Source organism: Stylophora pistillata, chromosome 6, assembly GCF_964205215.1.
Source record: "Stylophora pistillata chromosome 6, jaStyPist1.2, whole genome shotgun sequence".
Taxonomy (NCBI): Eukaryota; Metazoa; Cnidaria; class Anthozoa; order Scleractinia; family Pocilloporidae; genus Stylophora; species Stylophora pistillata.
Genome location: NC_142524.1, coordinates 16,455,988 through 16,481,278, shown reverse-complemented (window position 1 = coordinate 16,481,278; position 25,291 = coordinate 16,455,988). Strand labels below are relative to the sequence as shown.

The window sequence follows — 25,291 nt, the reverse complement described above, 5'->3', positions numbered from 1 at the left end:
TTGTGATGTACATGCAACGTCGCATGCAGAAAGTAACAAATCAAGATGGCGGCCTGCTTTGTGCATCAGTGTGGTTATGTTTCCGTGAATATTTAGCAGCTGTTTTCTCGCCGAAGATGATAAATGAAGGAGATTATGTAATTTTAAAGAAGGAAAATGTCATAAAAGCTGTGAGAATTCGCAAAGGAAGGTAGGGACGGCAAAGGTGTAATGTAACTTCATCCAAATATTCAAAGCCGCCGTGGAAGCACATGGAAACGAAACCTTTCCTGTTGCATGTGGGCTTCCCTTCAGCATGCATCCTCCTGTTATGCGTCGATGAATACAAAGCTGCATAATACCCCCTCTGGGAAATGTCCCAGGAATTTAAGCTTCAAAGGTTTTTCACGGCTGTTTACAAGTGTAAATTCTTTACGTTACTGATTCACAGCGCTAGCTGCTTTCAAAGAAGTAAACACTCCAAGGTCTCTACTAGTTTTCCTCAAAGACTCAGACCTCCCTTACTTAGACACACCTGAAGTCCTAAATCGATTGAAAACTGTCTAAACTGACTCGTATAGAAAAGAATCTTAGCACTGATTTCTCGTACTAACTGACCATCTTACATCCTCAAAGGTAACATAGAAGAACAGCACTACAAGCTAACCCATTCTTTCCTCGGCCAAAGTTTGCGGATACACCATACACTTTTGGAAGCTCTGTCTTCCAGGCACGAAATAGCTCTTTTTCTCCGTTTGTGATCAAAAATTAGAAGAACAGCACTACAAGCTAACCCATTCTTTCCTCGGCCAAAATTATGTAGAGCAGATATTATTCCTTTTTAAATCATTTGTTCCACCAGAATGATCATGCTCAACTTTTCTTTTTTTTCTCGTGATATGTAGGTTTCACTTCTTCAAAACTTTTGAAGCATAAGGTTGTTGAGACATTGTTAGATGATGGGTGGAGTACAGAAAGTATCATACATGCTGTGTTGTGTATTTGATCAAGAAGTTGGAAGTTAACACTTCCAATTTTTGGTAGTTAAAGCATCAGTTCTGGTCATCACTAGGGATTTAATAACCACTTATTACAGACAACCCATCTTGCTGGCTTAGGATTGCCCCCTTTGATTGATTAACAAAATCATGTGACCTCGATCCACTTCCAGCATCTGTTCTAAAAACATGCTTTCCCATCATCCTACCTATACTAACCTCGATTATAAACATGTCCCTCAAGAATGGTGTGATGCCATGTGCTTTGAAAGCTGCTGTATTAAAACCACTTCTCAAGAAACAAGATGCTGATTTTGAGCAATTAAAAAATTTCTGCCCAATCTCAAATGTAACATTTGTGTCCAAGCTATTAGAGAAGGCTGTTGCTTTGCAATCAAATGACCATATACTGAGGCACCATCTTGACAAGACATTTCAGTTGGCATATAAAGCATTTCACTGCTGAAACGGCCCTTGTTAGAGTTCACAATGATAATATTATTCTCACTGCTATTGATAACAATAACACTGTTATTCTACTTTTACTCGACCTATCTGCTGCCTTTTATACTGTAGATCATTCCATCCTATTATCAAGGTTATCTTGTTGTTTTGGGATACAAGGAGCAGTACTTGCCTGGCTAAGATCTTATTTAACATCATGAAAACAGTTTGTTAATGTCAATAAATGCAAATCCTCTCAACGTCTCTTGGAACGTGGCATCCCACAGGGATCAGTCCTTGGCCCTCTTTTATACCTACTATATACCAATACCTCTCCTCTTGCGACATTATTAAGCGTTACAACTTAGAGTATCATTTCTATGCTGACGACACAGCTCTCTGTGGCATTTAAAACTGACTGTCTTGATAAAATGGTGGAGTGTAAAACTACTATCGACCAATGAGTCCATGAGATAGATAACTGGATGGTTATCAACAAGCTCAAACTAAATCAAGACAAGACTGAAGTTGTTCTCATCAGCTCAAGGTATCGTCCCAGACCTCCTTTAGACTCACTTCAAATTGGGAATGTGACAGTTGTACCATCATCCTCAGCTCGTAATCTTGGCGTCATCTTTGATAAGTGTTTTAATTTTGAGGACCACATAAAATCAATTTGCAAGTCTTCTCATTATCACATAAGAAATATCGCCAAAATCAGAAAGTACATTGACGAGGAGAGTGCCAAAATTGTTGTTCGTGCCTTTGTTACTGCAAAATTGGATAGCTGCAATTCCCTGCTTTATGGTCTTCCACAACATCTAATTTCAAGATTACAATCTATTCAAAACACAGCAGCTCGAGTTGTTACACATACTAAGAAATTTGATCATATAACCCCCATCCTCAAACAGCTTCACTGGCTACCTGTCGGTTACCGTATGGTTTTTAAAATTCTCCTACTGGTCTACAAAGCTCTCAATGGAACAGCGCCTTCCTACATCAGTGAATTACTGATAAGAGTACCACACCTCTGAATGGAAATCAGGATTGTCCTCTCAACACCTTCTGGTGACCCTGAAAGCTAGACTGAAAACATATGGAGAGAGAGCGACACTGAGACTATGGAACTCGATCCCACTTGAACTAAGATCCAGTAGTTCGATAGACAATTTTAAGTGACATTTAAAACATATCTCTTTAAACAAGCTTTTTAACTCTTAATTTTTAGATGATTTTTAACTTATTGATGTATTTAATGCGCCATGGACAAATAGTGGATTGTGTGCTGTATAAATATTTTATTGTTATTATTATTATTATTATTATTATTATTATTATTATTCCATGCAAGAAAAAGGGTGTGTGGAGCGGAATTACAACCTTCATAACTTTTGAACAATGTTGGCAACCAATTTTCAAAAAGTGGCAGAAGAAAGTCAAAACGAAGAAAGAATTAAACAACTTTCTTTCTCAGCTCTCGAAATAAACAGTTTAGTCTTGATTCCTATTAATGCAAAATATTTTTGCTTGTATTTGAGGTTACTAATGAATCTTTCTGTTGCCACTTTAGGAGGGAGGCATTTGAAAAGTTGCACTTTACCTTGGATAATGCAATTGGTTGTCCCTTGGGATCCTTATTTGAAGTAAAAGGGGGCAAGCTAAACAGATTAGATTTAACAGAGGATGTTAATGAACTTCTTTCAGCAAAGGACAATGTTGGTAAGTGAGGATTAGTTTGCACAAGAAAAATACACTCAAACCTGCATTTGGCAGTCACCCACTGAATGGCTGGGTGGCTGCATAATAGAGGTTTCACAGAATAGGGGTATCATTAAAAAAACAATAAAGAATGTCATTTTATGCCATTCTTAACCAATTAATGTACAAAAACTTGCTCAAAAATACTACTAACATTAATTTGGGAGATAAAAATGAGTTAAATTTTGCTTGAAAGGTTATTCTTAGTTTTATTTGGGTGAGCAGTTTCACTTAAGTGACCATTCGATACAGGAGCAAGACAACACAAACAGGCCATTGGGACTCAGTAATGGTTGACCATGACAACTTGATAGAGGTGACTACTTAGTAGAGGTAAAAATTACAGTAAGTAAGGGCTAAAAATTCTGGGAGTTTGAAAACTGACTACTTAGTACACAGTGTTGCTTAAAAGTCAGACTTGACTACAGTAAAAAACTAAATCCATCTTCTTTGTTTTGATTGTTGAGAGATGTCTGTGCATTTGTATGGCCTTGTCCATTCCAAAACTGCTGAAACTTTTTTCATGAATCGTGAATTTTTTTCTTGTAGTGGATGATAAAAATAATCAGTTCCTTCAAAATGATGGCACTTCACAGAAGTTGTCTAGAGATGAAATAATGAATCTCAAAGCACAAGGAGTTAGTGGCAAGGTCAGTTTAATGTGATTTATTTATTTTTATTTATTTATAATAACTTCATTTGCCTAAATAATAAGATAATAATAATAATAATAATAATAATACAGACAGATAACAATAGAAATAACATCGAGATGCAAAAAGGCAAAAAGGGTCAAGCCAGAGAGGAACTAAATTCTCATTGACGGCAGCCCCCAGAATAAAAGCAATATGCAATAAAAATAAAACTAAAATGTAAAGGTAAAAATTATTGAAAAAACAAGTTAATTGATAAATGGATATTGGTGCAATATTATTGACATTATTTAAAAATGTGTTCTTTCAGTTTTTTTTTAAACTTACTAGCAGAGCTAGAGCTAACTATGTCACTTGGCAAGTCATTCCAGATTTTTATATATTTATACCAAAAAGAGTTCTTGAGGATATTTGTTCGAGCATAAGGCGTCCAGATTGTGACATTGTTGGTAGATCTCGTCCGACTATTGGAGAAAGTTAAGTAATTACATAAGTCTACTCTTGAAAAACCATTAATGAATTTGAATAATTGCACTAAACTAAGAAATTCACGACGCGAGTTGAGTGTTGGCCAGCCAAGATACTTCAAACGTTCACTATAGTCGATAGAACTACCAAGGATCCACCTGGAAGCATTCCTTTGCACTCTTTCAAGCTTATTATAAACATGATAAACATGTAACCTTTACATGTAGCACAAGAAATCTCTAACATGGTCTGTTAAGATTACAGTTGTTTCCTGATACAATGTAGAAACTTTTCAAAACATTTTTTTGGCATCTTACACTCTGGTCAAGTTGCAAACATTTTTTTCCCCTGATTTGGTTTGTTTCAGGATATTGTTGAACATCTTGTAGAGAACAGTACAACATTCAAAGAGAGAACGCAATTTTCACAAGCAAAGTACAAGAACAAGAAAATGAAAAAGTATGATTGGAGTTGCGGTTGTATAGTTGTATTTGATCATTTACATGTACGTGCAGTGGAAGTTAATATTGGAAATGTGTTGTTTTGCAGGCATTTTGTGAGATTTTCAATACTTAGGCCTACCACTGATCTCATAGCACAAATGTACTACTGCAGAGGAGCTTCAAAAATATGGTTAGCCTCGATTATTTCATTTCAAATTGAGAAATAAAGAGAGCTCTGTTTTTGAAAAATGCTCAAGATGTTACACAGTCAAATACAAATAAAAGATTAAAATACCTAAAATTTGAGAAATTATTGATAATGTAATATTACTTTGATGTGTGATTTAAAAAATGTTAGTTCTAAGGAGTCACAAGTTTCAAGAAGTCCCCCATCCCACCAGCAACACCCCCCCCAAAAAAATTGAAATTTCCCAAAGATGCAATTTCTTTTTTACTCAAGTTTACAAGGCTCTAAAGGAAATTTACAAATTTGTCTCTGCACCTGAATCTATGAATTAATGTTTGGTAATACAGTTATATTAATTATTTTACATGGGGACCAAAAATATTGGCCTTGAGTGAGCAGGTTGCATACCATCTGATGCAGCACAGTTACCAAACACCAGTCAGATTACAGGCAAACCGGAGCTCTCATTTAAAACTTTTAGGGGTGAGCCCACAGACAGTCATTGAAATGTTTAGAGTTCAGTGTCATTCATTCAAGTTTGCATTAATGGGGGTTATTTATTATGTTTCCTTCAGTGACCTCAGGCTTGACTCGCTCTCTCAGATTCTGACGCTGTCAAATGTAAGAGCTCACTGTCGTATTATGGTAGCAGAAAGTTGTCAAGGGATGATGGCTGGAGCTCTTCTTGAGAGAATGGGGGGTAAGTGAGTGTCTAACACATTTTTACAATTGTCTGTCTCTCTCAATGATGGCCACTTTCTTAGAAAGACTTCCTTATTTGTCTGGGAAAATGGTCCATATGTTAGATTTTGTCAAGTTCAGCTAGTCCTTATAACCTGGCTGAAGTTGTTGAGGAACCAGTGAACCAGTGATGATTCCTTAACAATCGCCAACCATTTGACTTGACCATGCTTGTTGTGTATGTGGTGTAGTTCAATTTTATACTTGGTTCAAATTTTATTTTCCTTTGTTCTCGGTCATGTTAATGTATGATAATGAGTTTGAAACAAAAGAAAAGAAAATTTGAACCAAGGATAAAATTGAACTACAACAAATACCCTGCATACATGCATTCACTCCAATTTCAACAACTCAACAAGTGCCCCACAATGTTAACAGCCACTCAAGTATGACTACTCACTCAGTGCAAGAAGATATTATATTTCATTGGAGAGAATTTTTTTGTCTTGAGTTCAATACTTGCACTGTGCCTTTCTTGTTTTGTGTTGTTGAAATTTTTCTCCAAGAATCACTCTCTGACATCTTTGTCATTGACCTATTGATGATTGTTTTACTTAATAATTGTCCTGGGTGATCATTTCTTCAAAGAAAAATGTCTTATTTTCAAAATAATACATTCATGTACCATGTTCACTTCACGACAACCACTTCTGTCCTAAAGAGTGGCTGTTGTGGAGAGCCATGACTGTATTGTATAAAAGCTTTACACTTCACAATTTGAACCTTTACACCCTATAAAAGTATGCATATTCTCTGTCCTGTTCTCTGTGCATTTCCTGCGGTACTGTATTTACCCGTGTATGAATAACCATCAAAATCGTGGTGCGTATTATACACAGATTCCATTGTTTGTCATGCAGGTCCTAATTTGCACACACACACATTTTTTTTTAAAATGCACACACACATTTTTTATAACAACAAAACAAATTTAACAGATTTATAAATTTATACAACCCACATGTAGCAATGCTAATTGGGGTGGATTGTATAACTTACAACAAAATTTAGCAAAATGCATCAATATTAAAATCAGGTAAATAAATAGGTAGAAATAGGTATACACATATATTCACAAATAGCTAGGATTTACATTGGAAGAGCAAGAACCTATAATAAGACATAGAACATAAGAAATTAATAATAATAGCTACTAGAGTTTAATTAATGATAATTAGTAACATTAACGTAGAGACATCAACATAATCATCCTCATTACCAAGTACCGCAAGTAAGAATTGATGAATTTTATTTTTGAAAGGTTTTTTTCTAAGTTTATGCAGGTCAGGCCTCAGGCAATTCCACAGTCTAGCTCCAAAAATGGAAAACGAATTACATGTAAGCATGCGCTAAAAACACAACAAAAAGAGTAACATATTTAAAGCTTTGACCCTTGCTCAGCATAGAGTCTCCAGAAGCTCAGTGATTTGAGCATCCAACTAGATCAAAGAGGGTCATGGGTTCAAACCCCATCTGGGACTTGGATTTTTTCCAACTATACATTAAATTTGTTGTTTGTTTCATCTTACATGCTCAAAATTATAAGTGTTTATTAAGTTTTTACTCTTAAATGAAGAGGAAAGGCAAACAGGCACATGGATCAGATTTCAAAGTGAATATGCAAAATTTGGCTGTGTGAAGAGATCTCATGTTACATGATTTTTTTCAATGAGAAACAAGGTGAAAGTGAGCAAGAAATATTTCAAGACAAAAGTTTTATTTAAAGCAGTTCTTGATTTGCTCTTATAAACGAAAAACACACGAATTTCTTGCGTGTACAAAGCGCACACAGTGGAATTCATCGTGGTTATATTGTTTACTTGACTTTACGGCTAGAAAATTGCATAGCATTAGTTTGGAAATTCTAAAAATATGACGATATGACACAAAATCTTCAATACTTTTTGGATGTATTGTTGCTCACTCATAATATTTACCGAGTCGTGGAATCATCAAATTAGCTAGGCCTCCCTTGAAGTCCTAAAGTTGATTTCAATAATGTCATAAATAACTAAGTAGCAAAAGATATTGATGTTAAAGATATAGTAAATTTCTTATTCTTGTTTTCTTAATAAATAATTGTACAAATATTCAACGTCTTTTTTGCTGTGAAAAACTTTTTTTTCTGATAAATTCGGTTAAAAACGAGGGTGCGCATTATAAATGGGCGTGTATTATACACGGGTAAATATGATATGGTATCTGCAAGGAGAATTTGTTTGACAATCAAAAGCTGGTTGAGTGGGTGATCATTTCTTGTATTCTCATTACCTTAATGTTTGATTCAGTAATGAAGATGCAGAGAGAAATAAGATTCTATTCACTCCTTGAGGTTAGCCCTTAAAACTCCAACAGGTGATCAACATGAAACTTCTCCCAGTAATGTCCTCACATTATCCAGCCAAAGGGTGATGAGAATACTCATTCGTCAGGTAGAATGTGTTATCTTGATCTAACACCAAATTCTTGTAACTAATTTACAAGGAAATGTGTAGCAGCTAGAGGGGAGAAATAACAATCAGATCTTGGCAGTTAAGGGGTTAGAATGTTACTTCTTGTGGTGTACCGTAGTCATAGTGATATCCACCCCTTGTTGTCTTTTCTTATGAACAGGTCATGGAAGTCTTATTCAGATTTATTCTGGTGATTTTCCAGCAAGGTAAAAACTAAATTAAAAAAAAAAAAAAAACAGAAACATTCTCTGTAACTTCTGAAAGTGCACACATAATGATTTTGCAAAGATCCTGTTTAGCTGGCCTTGATTTTCAAAACAAACCAATAAAAATAAAACTGCATCATACATAAAAATAAAACTCAGAACCATAAATTTCTTTTGGTTCTCTCATAATGAAAGAATTGCAAAGGAAGCTGTTTAATATGTGATAATTTTATTTCCTACAAACTATGCGTAATGTATAATTGTGAATCTCAATTTAAGAGGAAGCCTGCTTTTCAAAGCTCAGCTTTCTCTGAACTTTGAAAAATCAATCGGTAAAATACGTTTCTCTTGTTTTGTACTCAACATAACCATTTTAGATTTTACCAAACAAACCAAAGTACACCTGCCAAATCAACTGAGGTGTTTTTACCAAATACACAGTGAAACAAATGTAGTGTGATTTTGTGTACTATCTAGTAGTGTCGGGAGTTCTACAGGTAGGTCACGAAAAATAAATAAATAACTAACAAGAACTCGTCAGAAAAGTATTTATCGATTTCCAGTAATCAGTTTGCGTGAAATATTATTTTGTTTTCTTTGTAGACAGGCACTAGATTATTTCAATTTTCCCAAACATTTCATGGAATGTTTGAGTGGCTTTGCAATGGATAAAGTAACAACACTGGGAAAAAGCACAGGTAAACATACAACTAGCAATGATGACATATTGCCTACAATTGTGGTATTTCTCACCACAAGTCAAACTCATAATGTTGCAACACGTGTGTAGGGTGTGTCTGCAGATAGAACATATAAATCTGAGATGTTACAGCAGGTTGTTATGTAGCTGATGAGAGTGACAGTGATAGCATAAAGTTATATGAAGCGCACCACAAGTATATGTATCTTATTAACCAGGCGCGAGGGCCGTACTGGGAGAATATCGGCCCGAGGTCTTGACAGTACGGAACGAGCGCAGCGAGGTCCGTACAAAAAAGACCGAGGGCCAATATTCTTTCATTGCGGTCCCGAGTAAGCTTGGTTAATAACATGTGAATAAGGCGGAGGAGTTAAACGGTTGGGAGAGGTTATATGATTGAATAAATATCACTTACTACAGTTCTTGTTACTCTGTGATCAGGGACTGAAAATAGACCTGCATCAACTACTGAGGCAAGTCATTCAACAGCTGAGGATCGAGAAATTGCAAATGAGCTCCCGAAAAGTGGCGACAGCTCAGGAGACGATCAGGAGGAACTTCAGGGTGGAAACGCCATGAGTGAGGAAGTATGATGAAGTCATGAACGTTTTGTTTAGAATGTGTTTTTGATTGAGTGCCGTACAGCCAGAATTAAATTATAGATATAATCACAAGGGTCAATCAGAACGGACACAAATTCACAACGGGCACAAATTCAAAACGGGCTCAAATTTAGCGCGAGTTGCTAGGCGGTGTATGGCAAAGGATATTCTGAATTCGAATGGGCAAACAGAGCGCGTCTTCAACGCTATCCATTATTTTAGTACATGCTAAAAGTAAACATCAACTTCCGCTATTGCAGGAAAAATTCGCCCGGAGATCGCGTAGAAAAAATGAGGAAACAAGGGCCCGAGAAGAATTAGAACGTGGAAATTTAGACAGGTAACAAGTTAGTTTGTTACATCTGGCTTAACTGATGGAGGAGGGTGCTTCTTACCTTCAATGGGTTACCATGGTATTTACTGATTAAACACCGCGGGGTCTTTAAAATTTTTAGCGTTTCCGATGCGGCGTTCACCCGAGGGATGAAACTCATGGTCAACTATTTAACTAGTAATTTTTTTTCCTCTGTTCTTTTAGTTTGGTTGTCGTGAGCCGTTTTCAGCCCAGCCCCCTTGTAATGTCTCTCCTTCCTCGCCTCGCCCCATCCAGGCCGTTTGTGGTTTACTGTCAGTTCAAAGAAGTAAGGATTTTATCCGATACCAGTACAATCCAATACTAGAGGAGAGATTTTTTCTGGAGTCGCGAACAATCCGGAAAGTTTTAGGTAGCGGATTTGTATCGTGAGCAGCGATGGACAAATTCGGAAAAGGAACTTCTTGGTTCGGAGGCGTTTATTGAGAATCCTCATTAAGGCAGTTCTGTTTACTCTGGTACAGAGATGATGATTTATTCTAGCGTCGATGTGATCACTTAAACAATACTATTGCGTTCATTTTCAGCCTTTGATGGAGTGTTATGTGAATTTGAGGGAAAAAGGAACAGCTATTAATATTCAGCTGTCTGAAACATGGTGGCGACATTACCAGGTAAGAGTACTTGTGTGTGTTGTAGCAAACGAACTTGCCTGCAACATGGTAAGCGAGTCTGTCATAATTACACTGTAGTTCACTGCGTTCGAAAGTGCATCAGGGGATACGAAGTTTGTTGTCCAGTTACTCTGAGTTAAGGTGAAGTAAAATGTGTTTTTTTTTTCTTTTTCGGCCATAACGAACGCACATACGCGTTTACAAATGTAAGCATTTGCAAACAAACAAACAAACAAACAAAATTTGACACACCTAATTTTTGAGACATATTTCCAACCTCACTGAAATGATTGTGCGAGTCAAATTTTTCTACGTGCAACTATGTCACTCGTCATGCTCTCACAAAATTCTTACAATATCGCGGAGCCTGTGTCTTAAGAAATTCAGCACAAGCCTTTCGAGATTGTTACATCCAAATCGTGTTTATTTTCTCCATTCATAATCACCTTCGTTCCTTTTGAGTTTCTTAACTCTGTGATTTTTGTGCATCACAAAAAGCTGTCATTTGAAGTCACTAAAAGCAATTTTATCATTAACTTTAATGACCTGCCAAATACCTTATCTTGATTTCTCTCCCCAGGTTCTCCCAGCTCGCACACACCCGGAAATCAACATGAACGGTACAGGAGGTTACCTTCTGTCCGGGATAACAGTGGAACCAGACACACCCACCACAGGCACACCACACCAAGCCAAGAAACCTAAACTTGACGAATGCAGTTAACTAGAAAAAAAATTGAATTGACTGTAAATTATGTCGATTTTTGCCAACTTTAATTATTTAAGAGGCTATGGTTTGTTATTCGTCTTGCCGCACGCATGGAACAAAGATAAAAAAAATGCCCGCAAACCCGTTATCGTGGTAATCTGTACTTTCCTTGTCAGCTTGTCATCCTGTTGAGAATGATGGAGATTTATTCGTCAGAGGGAAACTGACACTATGCTAATTACGTTAATAAATATCTGGTTTTAGTTTCATCAATCCAATTATCTTTAAACCGAATTTTTATTTTTCCACTTCCTCCTAACCACGCATGTCCCCAATGCGTCAGAATTTTTACTAATATCATGCCCACAATTGATTTACACTTATCAAATAATTAGCACGCTTACATATAACATTTTCCGCTATAAAATAACCTACCCTAGTTTACCTTAGCTTCTTGAATTTCAATTGTAATTAGTAAAACCCTAGCAGTTTCGGCCGTCGGTGTTTGACATCGGATGCTTCTGATCTCTGAAGTATACTCCACTGACTCAAAAATCTGGCTCTTGGATCGCCTTTCACCGCGCTAAAAAAAGTCTTCTCTTTTATCTTCCTAAGAAACCAGTATGTACATACATACATACTAGTTTATTACGAAAATATTAGTGAGAAACGCTCACAAGCTAGTTTTCAGGAGTAGAGTGAAAATGGAAATACTCGCTATCGGTAATTTCCTCTTGCTCTGAGGAAAAGATAGACTGTATTTAGATGGCCGCCGACATTGACTTTGTATCAGTAAAATCGAGTGACTTTTAAAATTTCTGTTTGTAAATTATTTCATAAAAGTCGTAAAACGGTATCTTTCTTTTCTACAGCGCGCCCAAAATGAGGTTCATGTTTCAAACAATTTTTTTTATCGTTTTGGCTCGTGATATGACTATTTCTCATAACAAGCGCCTTTCGTGATGCTTAAGGATAAAAATCTCTTCCCACTCGAATTCGTTTCCCCTTCAATTGTATTATGCAACACTGAAAGGAAGGTAGACCTGCAATTTTCGATTACAAATGTCAACTTCAACTGCTTTTCTTTTATGCATACAGGAAGTTAGCGCTGATAAAGTGGGATCCCTATCAAGTTTAAATGTCCTCCCACGCATTCTTTTATTTCCAATCAGGAAAACTAGACACGTTTGTTATCCTTTGTGGGATGTAATGATTTGAAAAATCAGATGAATTTTCCGTTGCCAAGTATGTCTACTTTTATCTTTCCCTTACATCCAAAGTGAACCGCGTTTCTACGACCCGTTTACTCGTCCCTACTTTTACTCTAGTGCATGAAGACTCTTGAGACGGAAAAAGAGAGCGAGCTGATGGCCTTAATCCTAAGAAAGTTAATGAGCAGATAAATCACAAGACCACAGATAAGGTCATCTGATTTCCGTTGTGTCTGCACATTGAATAGTGCTCCTAAAGAATGTGAAGGGATTTTTCAGAGGAGGAGAATTTCGGTAGAAAGCTTGGAAAAATAAATATAATGTAATATGGTTGACAAAACTTGATTACTCGTCGACTCAAAATATTTAGTAACATAAAAAGGAGGCGAAATAATTTTGTCATCAGTTTGTGTAGAATTAGTCGGAGAAAGATAATTTCGTGTAAAGTAAGAATTTTAAAATGCACAAAAATGGTAAACAAGCCGGAAATGGGAGCCCGGAAAAGCTATGTAAACATGATCCAAGACTGGAAAAATGAACCGGAATTGCTTACTATCTTTAGCAAACTTGACTTTATCGTGGAATTATGGAAGGATATTTATATCAATTAATGATCATGGCTGTCAAATCACCCGCGCGATATGCAAACGATCCGAAATAGCATATTTGACGTAAATACGCCTGTCACCTACATTTTGTTCGCGTCTGGTGTGCGGCGCATAAAATTTAATACTGGCCCAGATCACTCACAGACTTTTGGAATTTTTAAATAGTTTCCTTTGCTTTTGCGGATTATTTATACGGCCGTAAAACGTGCAGCCCTAGAAGGTGTTCTTAATAAATAAACTAAACGGTTAACTGAACATTGAGGTATCTTTTTTGGGATCGATTACGAAGACAATGTTTTGAAAGCAAATGAATCCGTCACTGTGTACAATACGGATTGATTGTACTCGATCTCACGTACTTAATTTGAGAGGCAAAACAACAATAAATTTAGATTTTTAAACTCGAATCACAAATCAAACTGTTGAGTCATGTCTAATTATAGCCATGACTTGGTTAGAAAGGCAGTTGTTATGAAGTCAGATTCTTCTGGGGGATTCCCCGACAAGCAAAACAAGTGTACTCAAGCTAAGCTCGGCTCACTACCTTTTTTAAAATCAGTTGAAAGGAAAGCTTTGATACCTTTTTGCAAGAGATCATATAAAATGCGTGATGAAACGGTTTAATTCTTTGTTCACATGTTTTCTATCAGTAGGAATTCTAGAAAGTAATTTACATGATATTTACGAAGGCCGAATTTCCAACAAAATTGTAGGTTAAGAAAAGCCTATTATTTTAACGATTTTTTAAAGGTATCCTTGTGAATTTTTCAGTACCCCCGCCGAGATTTAGATTTCCAAAACATAAGGAAGTCCAAATTTTAAAAAATGTTGTCACGGTAACTTGTACGATGTCAACTTTTTTGAGCACGGAAAGTTCAATGCCAACCTTTGTACCAATCATACATTCGATATCGGTCACGTGATAAAATATTGCAACCGCGCCCGCTTTGGGACTACCTCCATTTTGACCAGCATTTCAGGATTTTCAAAATTGGAGCTGATTGTTTATGCGAACGAGAGCGGCGATTTTGGAACGATTGCATTCTCCAAACTCCTGATATTGTTCGAAAGCAAAAGGAAACAGCGACACAGAGTAATATCTATGTAGAGCGTGCTCAGAGCTGATGCCAATGCCTAGTGCTTTAGTTCAAAGCGAAGGAATGGATACATTCACGGGGAGAAATTCTCCGCTAACGAAGCTTATGACAGGGGAATTTTGCACAACGTTATACGACTACGATGCGGTAGACGATGATGAACTAACCTTCAAAGTGAGCGATCGCATTGAGATTTTATCTCGAGATCCCGAAGTAAGCGGAGACGACGGATGGTGGGTCGGCCGTGTTGAGGGGCAACAACGAATCGGCTTGTTTCCTTCCAACTATATTACGACTGATACAAAGAGGACCACTTTGACCGAACCTCTCGAAATCGATTTCAACGAGCTGGACCTGATAGATGTAATCGGCGTTGGTGCGTTTGGAAAAGTTTATTGTGCTCGATGGAGAGAAGAGGAAGTTGCTGTGAAAGTCGCTCGCACTGAAACCTACCAAGACTACAGCGAAATAGCGGACGCCGTCTCCAAAGAAGCCAAGTTATTTTCCATTTTTCGCCATCGTAATATTGTAGGTTTATACGGTGTTTGTTTGAAAGAACCGAACTTTTGTCTGGTTCTTGAATATGCCCGAGGTGGCGCTCTTTCTCGCGTTTTAAACACACACGGTAGAACTATTCCTCCGAATGTTTTACTGGACTGGGCCTTGCAGATAGCTCGTGGTGTCTATTACCTTCATAATGAAGCTCCGCTGAGTATCATTCACAGGGATCTCAAGTCTGGAAACAGTGAGTAATTAAATTCTGTGTTCCTTTTCTCATTTGAATCGAGAAAACGGGGGTGTTCTGTGCACTGACCCCTAATTCTACCGCCAACTTGGAATAGATTACTATAATTGTTTTCCTTCATTTGAACATTGTCAGTTGTTATTGTGAATTTTTCATTCTCATTACGTTTTAATGATAAAACAGTGAAAACCTTTTGGAAAATTGTTTTGCTGGAGGTTCATGATGTTAATGAAAATGTGGAAAAGCGGCCAAACGGTATTGAATTTTCTTTCCGCTGTCAGTAATTCCAACTATTGCCTTCTCGAATGGCGTTTGTTGCGAATATTTCAGTTGTAAGCTTTTGTTTTTCGCGTTCGAAACAAAAATATACGCCAATGCTGGACATAATAAGGTGACATCGTTTTTAGTTGCAGTGACATATCTTTTCCCTGCAACATGTAAAGGTAATTTATCTGAAGGAACTGATTGTGTGTTGGGCTTTCCCAGACAGGAAGTGAAAAAATTTTTACCTTCCCATCGCAGATTAAAACGAAAATCGTCTTGCCTTTTGAACAGATTTCAGTCTAAAGCATAAAAGACGTTCAGTATTTAATTTGCACGTAAACTGGTTTTCATATCTGTCTTCCGATTTGATTTTACACTTTGGGATCGACAGGCCTTTATCAGACACCCTCTTACAGGAAATCATTTTAGTCTCGTCACTATCTTTGCATCTGTGTAAATTGAAGTACCACAACATTTAAATACAGTGCTGTCGTTTATTGCTCTTCAAATAGCTTTTGATTAATTGTTTGATTTCCTCGTTGAAACCTTGGTTCCCATATATCCAGATGCTTTCTCATCATTTACAGTGTAACCTCTTTCTTGTAGAATACTGAATTTCTACAAAATGTAATATTTATTTGTATAGAAATGAATCAGAAACAAGAATTTATGAAACAAAAAATTATATTCATCAGCTTTGCATTTTTATGAAATTATTCACGTCAAAGGCAACATTCACTCTTGTTCCATGTTCATCTTGTGTACACTAAAGTCACTTCTTTGCAAGGTTATCCAACAATAATAATGAGTTATAAAACGACAAAAGATTTTTTGTATGTGCTGTGGTTTCTGAAAAAAATTTTAAATAATTTTAATTATGCTATATTTATTTTGTGCTTATAAGTTGTACATCCTTGCTGTAGTGTCTAAATAACACTCTTTTCTCCAGAGATGGAACTTCCTTCTCTATATATTTCAGCTTTGATATCAGTGTCATCATTTACTGTTATTTCACCCCTTGACCTTCAAATCAAAACCGCGTAAGGTTTCTTTCAAACTTATTATCCAATCTAATAACATCATTAATATTTCCGGTGGTACGATGTAAAGAAATCCATTTTTAGCAGACAACTATTTCTAGTAAATTTCAGTTTTGAAGACTGCAAGGAAATGAAAACAATGGCAAATTAAATAGTAGTAAAATTTAATATTTATGCCAGCCTTCTCAAAACTGGCCGGTCAGCGGCTCAATGAGCCGCCTACTTTCCGATCTTGGCCGTCTCTTTTCAGTCAAAAAATATAATTTTCAATGGCAACAAATGAGAAAGAAAACGAGAAAAATTAAATGCAAACAGAGAAAGTTAAAGAAAAGCTGCCAGAGTGTATTTAGCTGGTGTGATCCACTTAAATCTTATATGATAATTACATGACTTTTTTCCCTTTCAACACACCAAAAATGCACCAAATTGCATCTCCAAGCATTTAAATTTCCAAAATTTTCCAGGGAGCATGTCCCCGGACCTGCCCTACAGGCTCGTGCCCACAGGGCACTCAAAGGGGTGCCATTGGCTCCTCAACCTACTCCTCCAATCCATTAATCTACTCCTTGAAATCTTTCTGAGAAGGTTGTTTACGCTGTGAAAACTTTTCAAACTTTTCCTAGGGATGAATTCAATATCATATATAATGCTGTTGTGTGAGTCGTACATACCACAGGAACTGTCTTGTGTAAATCAGACCTTGAGCTTGGTTGAGTTTGTTTGGTGGAATTTCATTTTCTACCTGTTTTGCTCTTCAGAATGAGTTTTTTAGAGTGTGCTTGAAGAAAAATCTCACTTTGGTTGTGTATCATTAGATTATGGAGTGAATAGTATTGATTTGCTTGCTGCATGCTGGTGTTGTTTAATATTTGTTTGAAAAATTAGCTGTTGAAAAGTTTTTTGTAATGCAGTTGAACCCACCTTAAACAACTAACTCCCATTTTTTTTCTTTGGTAAATTTTCCATCCTTCTCTTCTAGTTTTGCTCCTAAATAAAATTGAGGATGGAAACTTTGAGAATGTACTGAAAATCACAGACTTTGGGTTGGCTAGAGAAATAATGAATACAACAAGAATGAGTGCTGCTGGAACTTATGCATGGATGGCTCCAGAGGTGATCAGAACTAATACTTTCTCAAAAGCGAGTGATGTTTGGAGGTGGGTTTAAATTCTTTTTTATATTATTTTATATATAGTTTTGAATTGAACATGTGAGAAATGGTTTTTACAAACATTTGAACAAATTTCCTGAGTCTTGGGTTTTCTAAGTTTTCTTGCAGCCGACAGTGAAAGGTTAATTCTTTCTATTTGACTCCATTGAATATTTTTTACTTGTGACCGTGCACTAGGCTTGTGGGTTGTGTGGCAGGAACAGGTTTGCAATGTCAACTTTTTATGAAGTTGTTGTTAAGCGACCAAAAAAAAGAATTTTCAAACTGCTTTCAGAAAAAATAGTTTACCCCTCAAGGAATGAAAAGGCAACTGGCAATTGTTTAGGAGGGTCATGTAAGACGTTAAGGTTTAATACTTAGTCATTTAAGGAGAAAAGTAAGCACATTTTTGTTAAAAGAAAAGAACAGAGCATTAAAAATATTTAGTGCAATTGTTTATTAATGTTTAACTTGGGGTTTAGACTCTAAGCAATGAAAGCATTCTGGTCACTCATTTGGGAATTAAGCTGCAACTTTTATTGACCAAAATGGCTAAAATTTGGAATCAAGATGAAGAACTCTTGTCTTTATAACATGGCTGATGTTACAATATTGCTGTCATTCTTCCCACCAAAGAGAAGATGGGAAGGTAGCAACTTCATGGCTGATGTTACAATATTGCTGTCATTCTTCCCATCAAAGAGAAGATGGGAAGGTAGCAGCTTCATCTCTTCTACAGTGTTATAAATGATGTATTAAAGCTTGGGTTGAAGAACTGTTCCTCACAAAATTTTGGTTGTGACGGCATTTAAGATACTTAATACATGTAGGAGCAGATTATTTTATCTAGTTAAAAGACACACTTGGAAATTCTTTCCCTTTTTATTTGTCTGGTAGAGGTGTCTGATAACTAATTAATGTCCTTGAATTGCTTCAGTTTTGGTGTAGTTTTGTGGGAGCTTCTGACAGGACAAGTTCCTTACAGAGACGTGGAGGCACTAGCTGTTGCTTATGGTGTTGCAATGAACAGTTTAACTTTACCGATACCTAGCACTTGTCCTGATGTTTTGAAAGATCTAATGAAAGGTACGACTGTGTTTACATCTAGGTTGCAGTTACTGTATTCAGCTAACTCTCCCCAAGAACAAACAAATTTATTTATGTATTTATGACCAGCCCTGAGAGTCTGTTTCGAAGAGGCATGAGTGATCAAATGTCAGAAAGGGATTATGAGTGTCAGTGTTAAGATCATACTAGGGGAAAATTATCAACCTGGAATGGACTTTTATTCTGTCCAGGAGGAGTAGCTTACTCAAAGTCAGTTGTTGTTTTGGAAGTTTTCTGATTAAGTAGCTATATGTCTTAGTCCTTGGGGTGACCAAGACAGAATTTCTCCATACTACATCAATTCAGTATCAGGCAGACTAGCTATGAGAACAGTCTAAGAGTAAATATCAATTAGGGAATTATTAATATATCCAATACCAAATTCTCAGAACTGTAACATTGTAAGAATTACATGGCAGATAGTAGGGGCAATTACTAGTGAGATCTTGGGAGTCAAATGGTTAGTTGGTCTTGATTTAGTGTTTTGGTTCACCCCAACTAGAAAATAACATACCATCCATGTAGAGAACTGAATAGTCAAGACTACTTGTATTTTTCTTTTATTTAGAATGTTGGAACCAGGATCCCCATAAGCGACCTTCATTTCAGGGAATTCTAGAAGATCTGGAAGAAATTTCAGATTCTTCTTTTGTTCAAGATGATCCTGATTCATTCCGCACACTACAGGATGGCTGGCAGACAGAGATTGACCAGATATTTGATGAATTAAGGAAGAAAGAAAAGGTATTTACTTTGATATATATGTACACAGTGAAAATGAGCCTGAATTCTGTGGTGCTGTTAAATACTGAAAAGTCAGTTAATACAAAGATATAACTTTCTTCCTACAGGAACTGTCCTCTAGGGAGGATGAACTGCGGCAAATACAGATGGCGCAGGAGGTTCATGCGGAGAGTTTAAAAAAGAGAGAAGAGGAACTTGCTCAAAGAGAGATGATGCTTCTTGGAAAAGAGATAAACATGTTAATACAGGTATGTATATGATCTACCCTTAAAACTGCAATTTCCTTCATCACTTCTATATCACATGGCTAAATAATTATAAAAAGACTGGCTACTTACTGGTACTTGCTCAAGGTTTGCTGCATACCACATGTAGTCATTCATTGGGCAGTGATAAACAAATGTTTTCTTCTTTTCATTAATGCAGCAACAGAAGCAACTGAAACCATCTCCAAAGAAGAGAAAAGGTCACTTTTTTAAACTGAGGTTTGGAAGTGGAAGAAAAATTAGTGCACCAACAGGTTTGAAAAATTTTTTTTGTATTTTTTTACTTTGTTTGCATCAGTTACATTTAATTACCTGAACAGTACCTAGAGATTAACAATTTCCAATGTTAGTAAGTCAATTGTTTAGCGAATGAATTAATAGAAAAAGCACTTGAAGCCAGGAATAATTCTGTCTTGGGTGTTAAAAGTCCAGAAATGTCCAGAAATTCAAGCAATGGCAAATTAAAATGGCAAACTTTCCAAAATTTCCCCAAGTTTGAGAACTAAGTTAGGGAGGATTGTACAGTTATATCAGCAAATTTAGGAAGAGGTACAAAGCTGTCAAATTTTTTAACATGGTTGGTTTTTGTGGTTTATTGCCAAAAATGTGGCTAATTTTTGAATGATGCCATTGTTGCCATTGCAAGTAGTTCTAAACATAATTGGCTTGTAGTTCCTGAATAGCAAGCAATCTCTGAAAGGAAAAAAGCTAAGTATTGTATTCCTTCTCCTTTTTAAGGTTTCCAGCACAGGTTTACCATTACGTCAGATATCTTTGACTCAAACCCAGCATTAACAGAAGGCATTAACACCACAGGCCCACCATCCCCTGCTGTGCATCAGAGATTCAGACTGCTGTCATGTAAGACAACTTTGTTTACGAGTTGTTTACTCACGTTTGTTTGGCTTTTTGTTTGTTTATTATTTCATGGTGGTAAATTGGAAAGCTCAGTATTAACATACGCTGTCGTTCCTTCAGTTGATGATCCCGGTGAGGTCCCCGTCAGTCCACCAGACAAAAACAAAAAGATCCGCACGTGGGGACCCAGCTCCGTGCATCAACGAGACCGAGACAAGAGCAGGCGCGTGAAAGCCAGGGATAGCTTTATGACAGAAAGGTGTAACTCAGTTCCAAACTTAGGATCACTGATAAACCAAAATATTGGTAAGGAACTTCGACCGTATTTCGTATGATACCACTATTTTTGCCGTGTGAATAACAACTTCCCTTGATTTTGTCTCGTTTCGTTTTCTAGCTGGTGACGAAAATCGACAATTTTGTTTTGAACTTTCACGTAGTCTTATTTGTACTGCTTAAAATTCTGTTTTTTTTTCTTTTATGCAACGTGTCATGTTTGTTCCAAGGGTCCTTTTGTTACTTGGGATTGGAATTGACCTTTGATATCGCTCACTTTCTCTCCAATTTTAAGATAATTGTTTTCAGGGAAAATTTTCTTGTTTTGCATTTTTTTCTAAAAGGCCGAAAGGGAGGTAGTGTATGAGTTTATGCTCAGTTCTTGACGTTAGGCGCTTGCACAGGCATTGTTCCAATTCTTTGTATAATTTTGTTCTTTTGAAATTGAAATACAGATTAATCTCGCTTAGAAGAAATTTGTATAATGATCCACACATAACAAGCACGCACGATTTTCTTTTGATTTTACGTCGAGAGGTGCCGAACCTTGTGGTTTCTATGATCTCCTCGTAAGTTCTCCAGCTTAGCCATGTTTTATTTCTTTTCATGACACAGGTGTCAACGGTAAGTACGTAACAGCAGACAATAGCCCCGTGTCGACCCTTAAATCTTCACAGAAAACTAAATCCAAGCATCGATGCGAGGTAGCTGTTTGCTGTGTTGGTATAATGGCGTCCGCAGTAGCTTTAGGAGGTGACTTAAGACAGTGCGCGAAAGATCTTCGTCCCGAATTGCTAAGATTAAATTCGAAATCGGACAAGCACAAGTCACCGAACTCCCGACGACGACATGAAGTCGGAAATTCCAATCGTCGATCTTGGTTTGGTTCAACTTCTTCTGAAGACACCTGTGTCAATTCAAACCCTAGCACACCCGTTTGTAGTCCACAGAATGTGGAATACACGGCACCAGTGGACATGATGCGCGGCCAAAACAAAAGGCCTCTGTCTACTCCTGTCCTACTCAAGGCGACGTTTTTCAGCGATAGTCAACCTCCATTAACTTACATAGAGCCCAACTCTCCTCGAGGTCGGTCTTCCTCAACTTGTTCCTCAGTCACGCTGTGTCCCGAGCAGGACAACAAAGAACTTATCGACCTAGCCACGGAAAGACGAGACCGAAGGTCCAAGTCAATGGATTCGAGTGAACTCAACAGAATTAACATTTCGAATGATAGTATTTCCAGTTTTGCGGACGACTCTTCGACCAATACGGTGGTGAACTGCAAACGATATTCACAAGAACTGCAAGATATTTTTAAAATCCCTCCCCCTCCTTTCTCTCCAAGGGGGGCAAGTTCACCCCGCCAGGATTGCAACTCTACGGACTCTACTCCCAATGCGAAATTTAATTTCCCAACGGGGGAGGCTATGGGCGCTGCTAGGCCTCGCCCTAGGCCGTGGCAAGACAGTCTTAGTCCATCGCCTTCGTCTTCGGATCAAAGTCCAACGAGCGAACAAGAAAAGTTGACACTGTTGGACATGCACATGGAGGGAGAGTCACATGACAAGACCCAGCCCTTACTAAAGTCGGAAACGGTGATCCGGGTGCCAACTTCTGAGGAACTCTGCAAGGAGTTTGGCCAGAGATAGCTTTTAAAACGTAGTTTTTTAGTAGGGGACAGAAATATCTTTAATTTTGCATTGTGTCTGACTAACTAGTGCTGTGTTTGGCAGTAACCCTGTCACTCCCCCCTCAAGAAAAATTAACGCAATGAAATTTCCACCAAAGAGGGGACTTGATTTTTTAATGCCCCGGATGGGAAGCAATGAATATCTAATGAAAAAAATGTTACTTTTTGGTGAGCTTCGAAAATGGAGAAGACGAGAAAAGTAAAATATCGAGAGCGAAATAGAAAAACGTTTTGTTTCGTTCTAACTGGAAATTTGGGCTGTTCAAACATATTTTTTCTGTTAAACTGACCCTGTACTGTGTTTAAATATGCGAACAGTGAACAAATTTCGAGAGATATCTTGGAGGTGGAAATTATTTTTCATTTTCGAGGTTTTCCATGGAATGTACCTCGGAACTTTGCAGATTGCCTACTCTATCAGTGTAGAGCTGGAGTTGTGAATATTTTTCCGCATTGGCAATACCTGTGACTTTTTTTTTTTAAGATTTTTTTAATTTCTTCTGAGGGACTTATTAATATGTTTCAAATAAATAGGTCGCTGGCGAATATTGAAAAACTCCATCTCTTCGTTCGTGAGATGACTTTCTTTCTTCCTGATCAAAGGGAACGACAGGGTCAATTTTTTTTTCACGGCAATGAAGACCGGTAAAGATTGGCACAATCATTGTTTTTGTTCACTGGAACTTGATGTAAAGCCAGGAGGTGCGAAATTTAAAGAGGTGTTTCTTGGTCCTACTAAAATAAGTTGGGTTTTTCTTCGCTTTTTCATCTCGTTCATTGGGCTAGAGTCCCTATCAGACACTCATTTAAAGTAAAATTCTCGCTATTTTTCAGTCACATCAAAAAATTTCTAATATATATTGCGCGTAATACCATCCGCATCGAGAATATAGAAACTTACATCTTCCCTAGCTTACTTTACGAATCGACTCTAGATAGGTATCAGACTAATTTCCATCGACTAGATGCAAAAAAATTACCCCTTTAATCAGAGAAAAAATAGAGCGTTTCTGGATATATAGGTACTATAAAAGAAAGGATATTTTATGTTTGAATAAATCTACAAGCGCTCTGTCCCAAATGCTGCAATCTGATTGGCTACGCTTCTCACTATTCACGCCATGATATGCAGTGTGTGGAATGAGTAGCCAAACGGTGTGCAGCGAAAAAATGACACAACGAAAAACATGAGCCTGCCCTGCTGTCAATTTTTGAACAACCAGGAGAATTATTCTGTATCGAAGATTCTTCGCTCTCGATTTCTATAGGGGCTTCTTTAAATTCTATCATCCACTAACTACGGCGCAACGTTCATTGTTGTTTGTATCATTGTTAGAGTCCTTTTAATATTTCATAGAAATCTCAGTTTTGTGATATTTGTACCACCATGTGGATTTGAACTTTGGTGGGAACCCTTTTTTTACGGATTTTATTTTATATGCGTTAGAAACTGCGGTCGTTCAGTTCACCCTCTGTAGAATTGTTTTTCAACTCCTACTTAATCAAATTTGCCCTTCTCCAGATGAGAAATTGTTATGAATAAATCGAATTTTATTGTATAAAAGTCGCCCAGTCACTGAAGTGAAATGTATTCCAGGTCATGTTCAGGCCCCTTTGATTGGAAGAGTCTTCTGTGCCTGAGTTGTGCATTGCATCGCAGACAAACTGAATGACTAACATATTTAGCCCAGAGGGAAAAATATCCTTTGTGGACATCACTTGTTAAAGAAGTAAAGAAAACTTGATTTTCCGTCAATTCTTTTAAAGGGACTAATAAGTAGTTCGCATAAGAAGGTAATGAAACGTAAGCCTGTGCATTGGCTCTTGCCGGCCTTGCTACAGAAGTAGCGGTGCCCGCATGTTTGAGTCAGCGAGTGATGCGAGCGTCACTGCTTTATGCGCTGGTTGTGGAAAGATAATTTTTCGTACCAGACCCCTCCCAGACTTCTTACACGCTCGCCTCCCTCACCGGGTTGAATCTCACTAGTTTCGCCGCTTGTGCTGCAGCTCTAATATGGGCTTGCACGTAGTCAATTTACGTCGAAACCATTACAACCTCGAGTTTATCTGTTTATCCACCATGTAGTACTTATCCGAAAGTCGCACTTCTCCCGGTGAACACAGCAGTTAGACCTATCTTTATCAAACGAATTTCTATACTACACTTCCCCACCCCATTTTGCTATTGTTTTCTTTCCAGATTATATCGATACAAAAATGTTGATACACGTTATTGTCATCGATCTTTTCAATGTCAGGGAGGAAATTTAATCAGGCTTCACCGTTCGTGCTTCTGGGCAGGCGAGATGTGCTTTACGAAATACGGGCCGAATGGGATTTATACACGTAAGCTAGAAGTAATCATGATTCGGAAACTTAGATTGCCTGATTTGAACGTTCCATTGCTCACTGTTCCGACAACTAAGCAGGAGAAAGTCTGTATCTACTACGCTATCTTTTGGTATCCTTGTTCGGTCTAGCACGTACACTAGCATTTGATGAGTCACCACCAACAAGCAGTGTCAGTAAACTGTGTCGCAAGGCAACACCAGTTAACCTATCTCTTCAATCTTTATACCTCAAGATCAGTGTGCATAGTCTCCTTACTGTTCTCTATACATTTCCTAGGGTGCTGATAGGGAGAATTTGTTTAACAATCAAGAGCTTCTTTAGTTGGTGATCGTTTTCGTTAATTTCATGACCTGAATGTGTGATTCAGGGGTGATTTTGTAATGAGAAATTGAACGCCCTGTTTACCAACTGAACGCCTAAAACAGACTAAAAGGAAGTAACTTTGGATGTAACCTGCGAATCTGACGGGGTTCGATGGTAATCTGGTTGCGGAGCCACATAAACAAGTAGCAGAGTTCCAGGCGGAGCAATTTAACCTCTTCTCATTCC

General features: G+C 37.4%; 2 protein-coding genes across 2 annotated transcripts; both read left to right on the top strand.

Annotated features, from left to right (window-relative positions):
• The first annotated feature begins 17 nt into the window (after positions 1-17).
• Positions 18-11,600, top strand: LOC111338075 (tRNA (adenine(58)-N(1))-methyltransferase non-catalytic subunit TRM6). Its single transcript, XM_022944490.2, has 13 exons — positions 18-190; positions 2,995-3,143; positions 3,732-3,832; positions 4,671-4,762; positions 4,853-4,936; positions 5,509-5,633; positions 8,288-8,333; positions 8,937-9,031; positions 9,475-9,620; positions 9,896-9,975; positions 10,174-10,276; positions 10,536-10,622; positions 11,203-11,600. Exons 1-13 carry the CDS (start codon positions 24-26, stop codon positions 11,344-11,346), a joined length of 1,419 nt encoding a protein of 472 aa, XP_022800225.2. The 5' UTR covers positions 18-23; the 3' UTR covers positions 11,347-11,600.
• Positions 11,601-14,090: 2,490 nt separating this feature from the next.
• Positions 14,091-22,951, top strand: LOC111338076 (mitogen-activated protein kinase kinase kinase 10). The gene is made up of 9 exons (XM_022944491.2): positions 14,091-14,992; positions 17,276-17,453; positions 18,384-18,532; positions 19,122-19,297; positions 19,405-19,545; positions 19,724-19,817; positions 20,302-20,424; positions 20,542-20,727; positions 21,313-22,951. Exons 1-9 carry the CDS (start codon positions 14,275-14,277, stop codon positions 22,347-22,349), a joined length of 2,802 nt encoding a protein of 933 aa, XP_022800226.2. The 5' UTR covers positions 14,091-14,274; the 3' UTR covers positions 22,350-22,951.
• Positions 22,952-25,291: the final 2,340 nt, after the last annotated feature.

Bases quoted from the DNA above. Each gene is read 5' to 3' on its own strand.
- LOC111338075 (XM_022944490.2), top strand. From the start codon at position 24: ATGCAGAAAGTAACAAATCAAGATGGCGGCCTGCTTTGTGCATCAGTG. The intron at 4,763-4,852 runs GTATGATTGGAG...GTTGTTTTGCAG, and splicing joins AAGAACAAGAAAATGAAAAA to GCATTTTGTGAGATTTTCAA. The intron at 5,634-8,287 runs GTAAGTGAGTGT...TCTTATGAACAG, and splicing joins TCTTCTTGAGAGAATGGGGG to GTCATGGAAGTCTTATTCAG.
- LOC111338076 (XM_022944491.2), top strand. From the start codon at position 14,275: ATGCCAATGCCTAGTGCTTTAGTTCAAAGCGAAGGAATGGATACATTC. The intron at 14,993-17,275 runs GTGAGTAATTAA...CTTCTCTTCTAG, and splicing joins GGATCTCAAGTCTGGAAACA to TTTTGCTCCTAAATAAAATT. The intron at 19,818-20,301 runs GTTTGAAAAATT...CTCCTTTTTAAG, and splicing joins AAAAATTAGTGCACCAACAG to GTTTCCAGCACAGGTTTACC.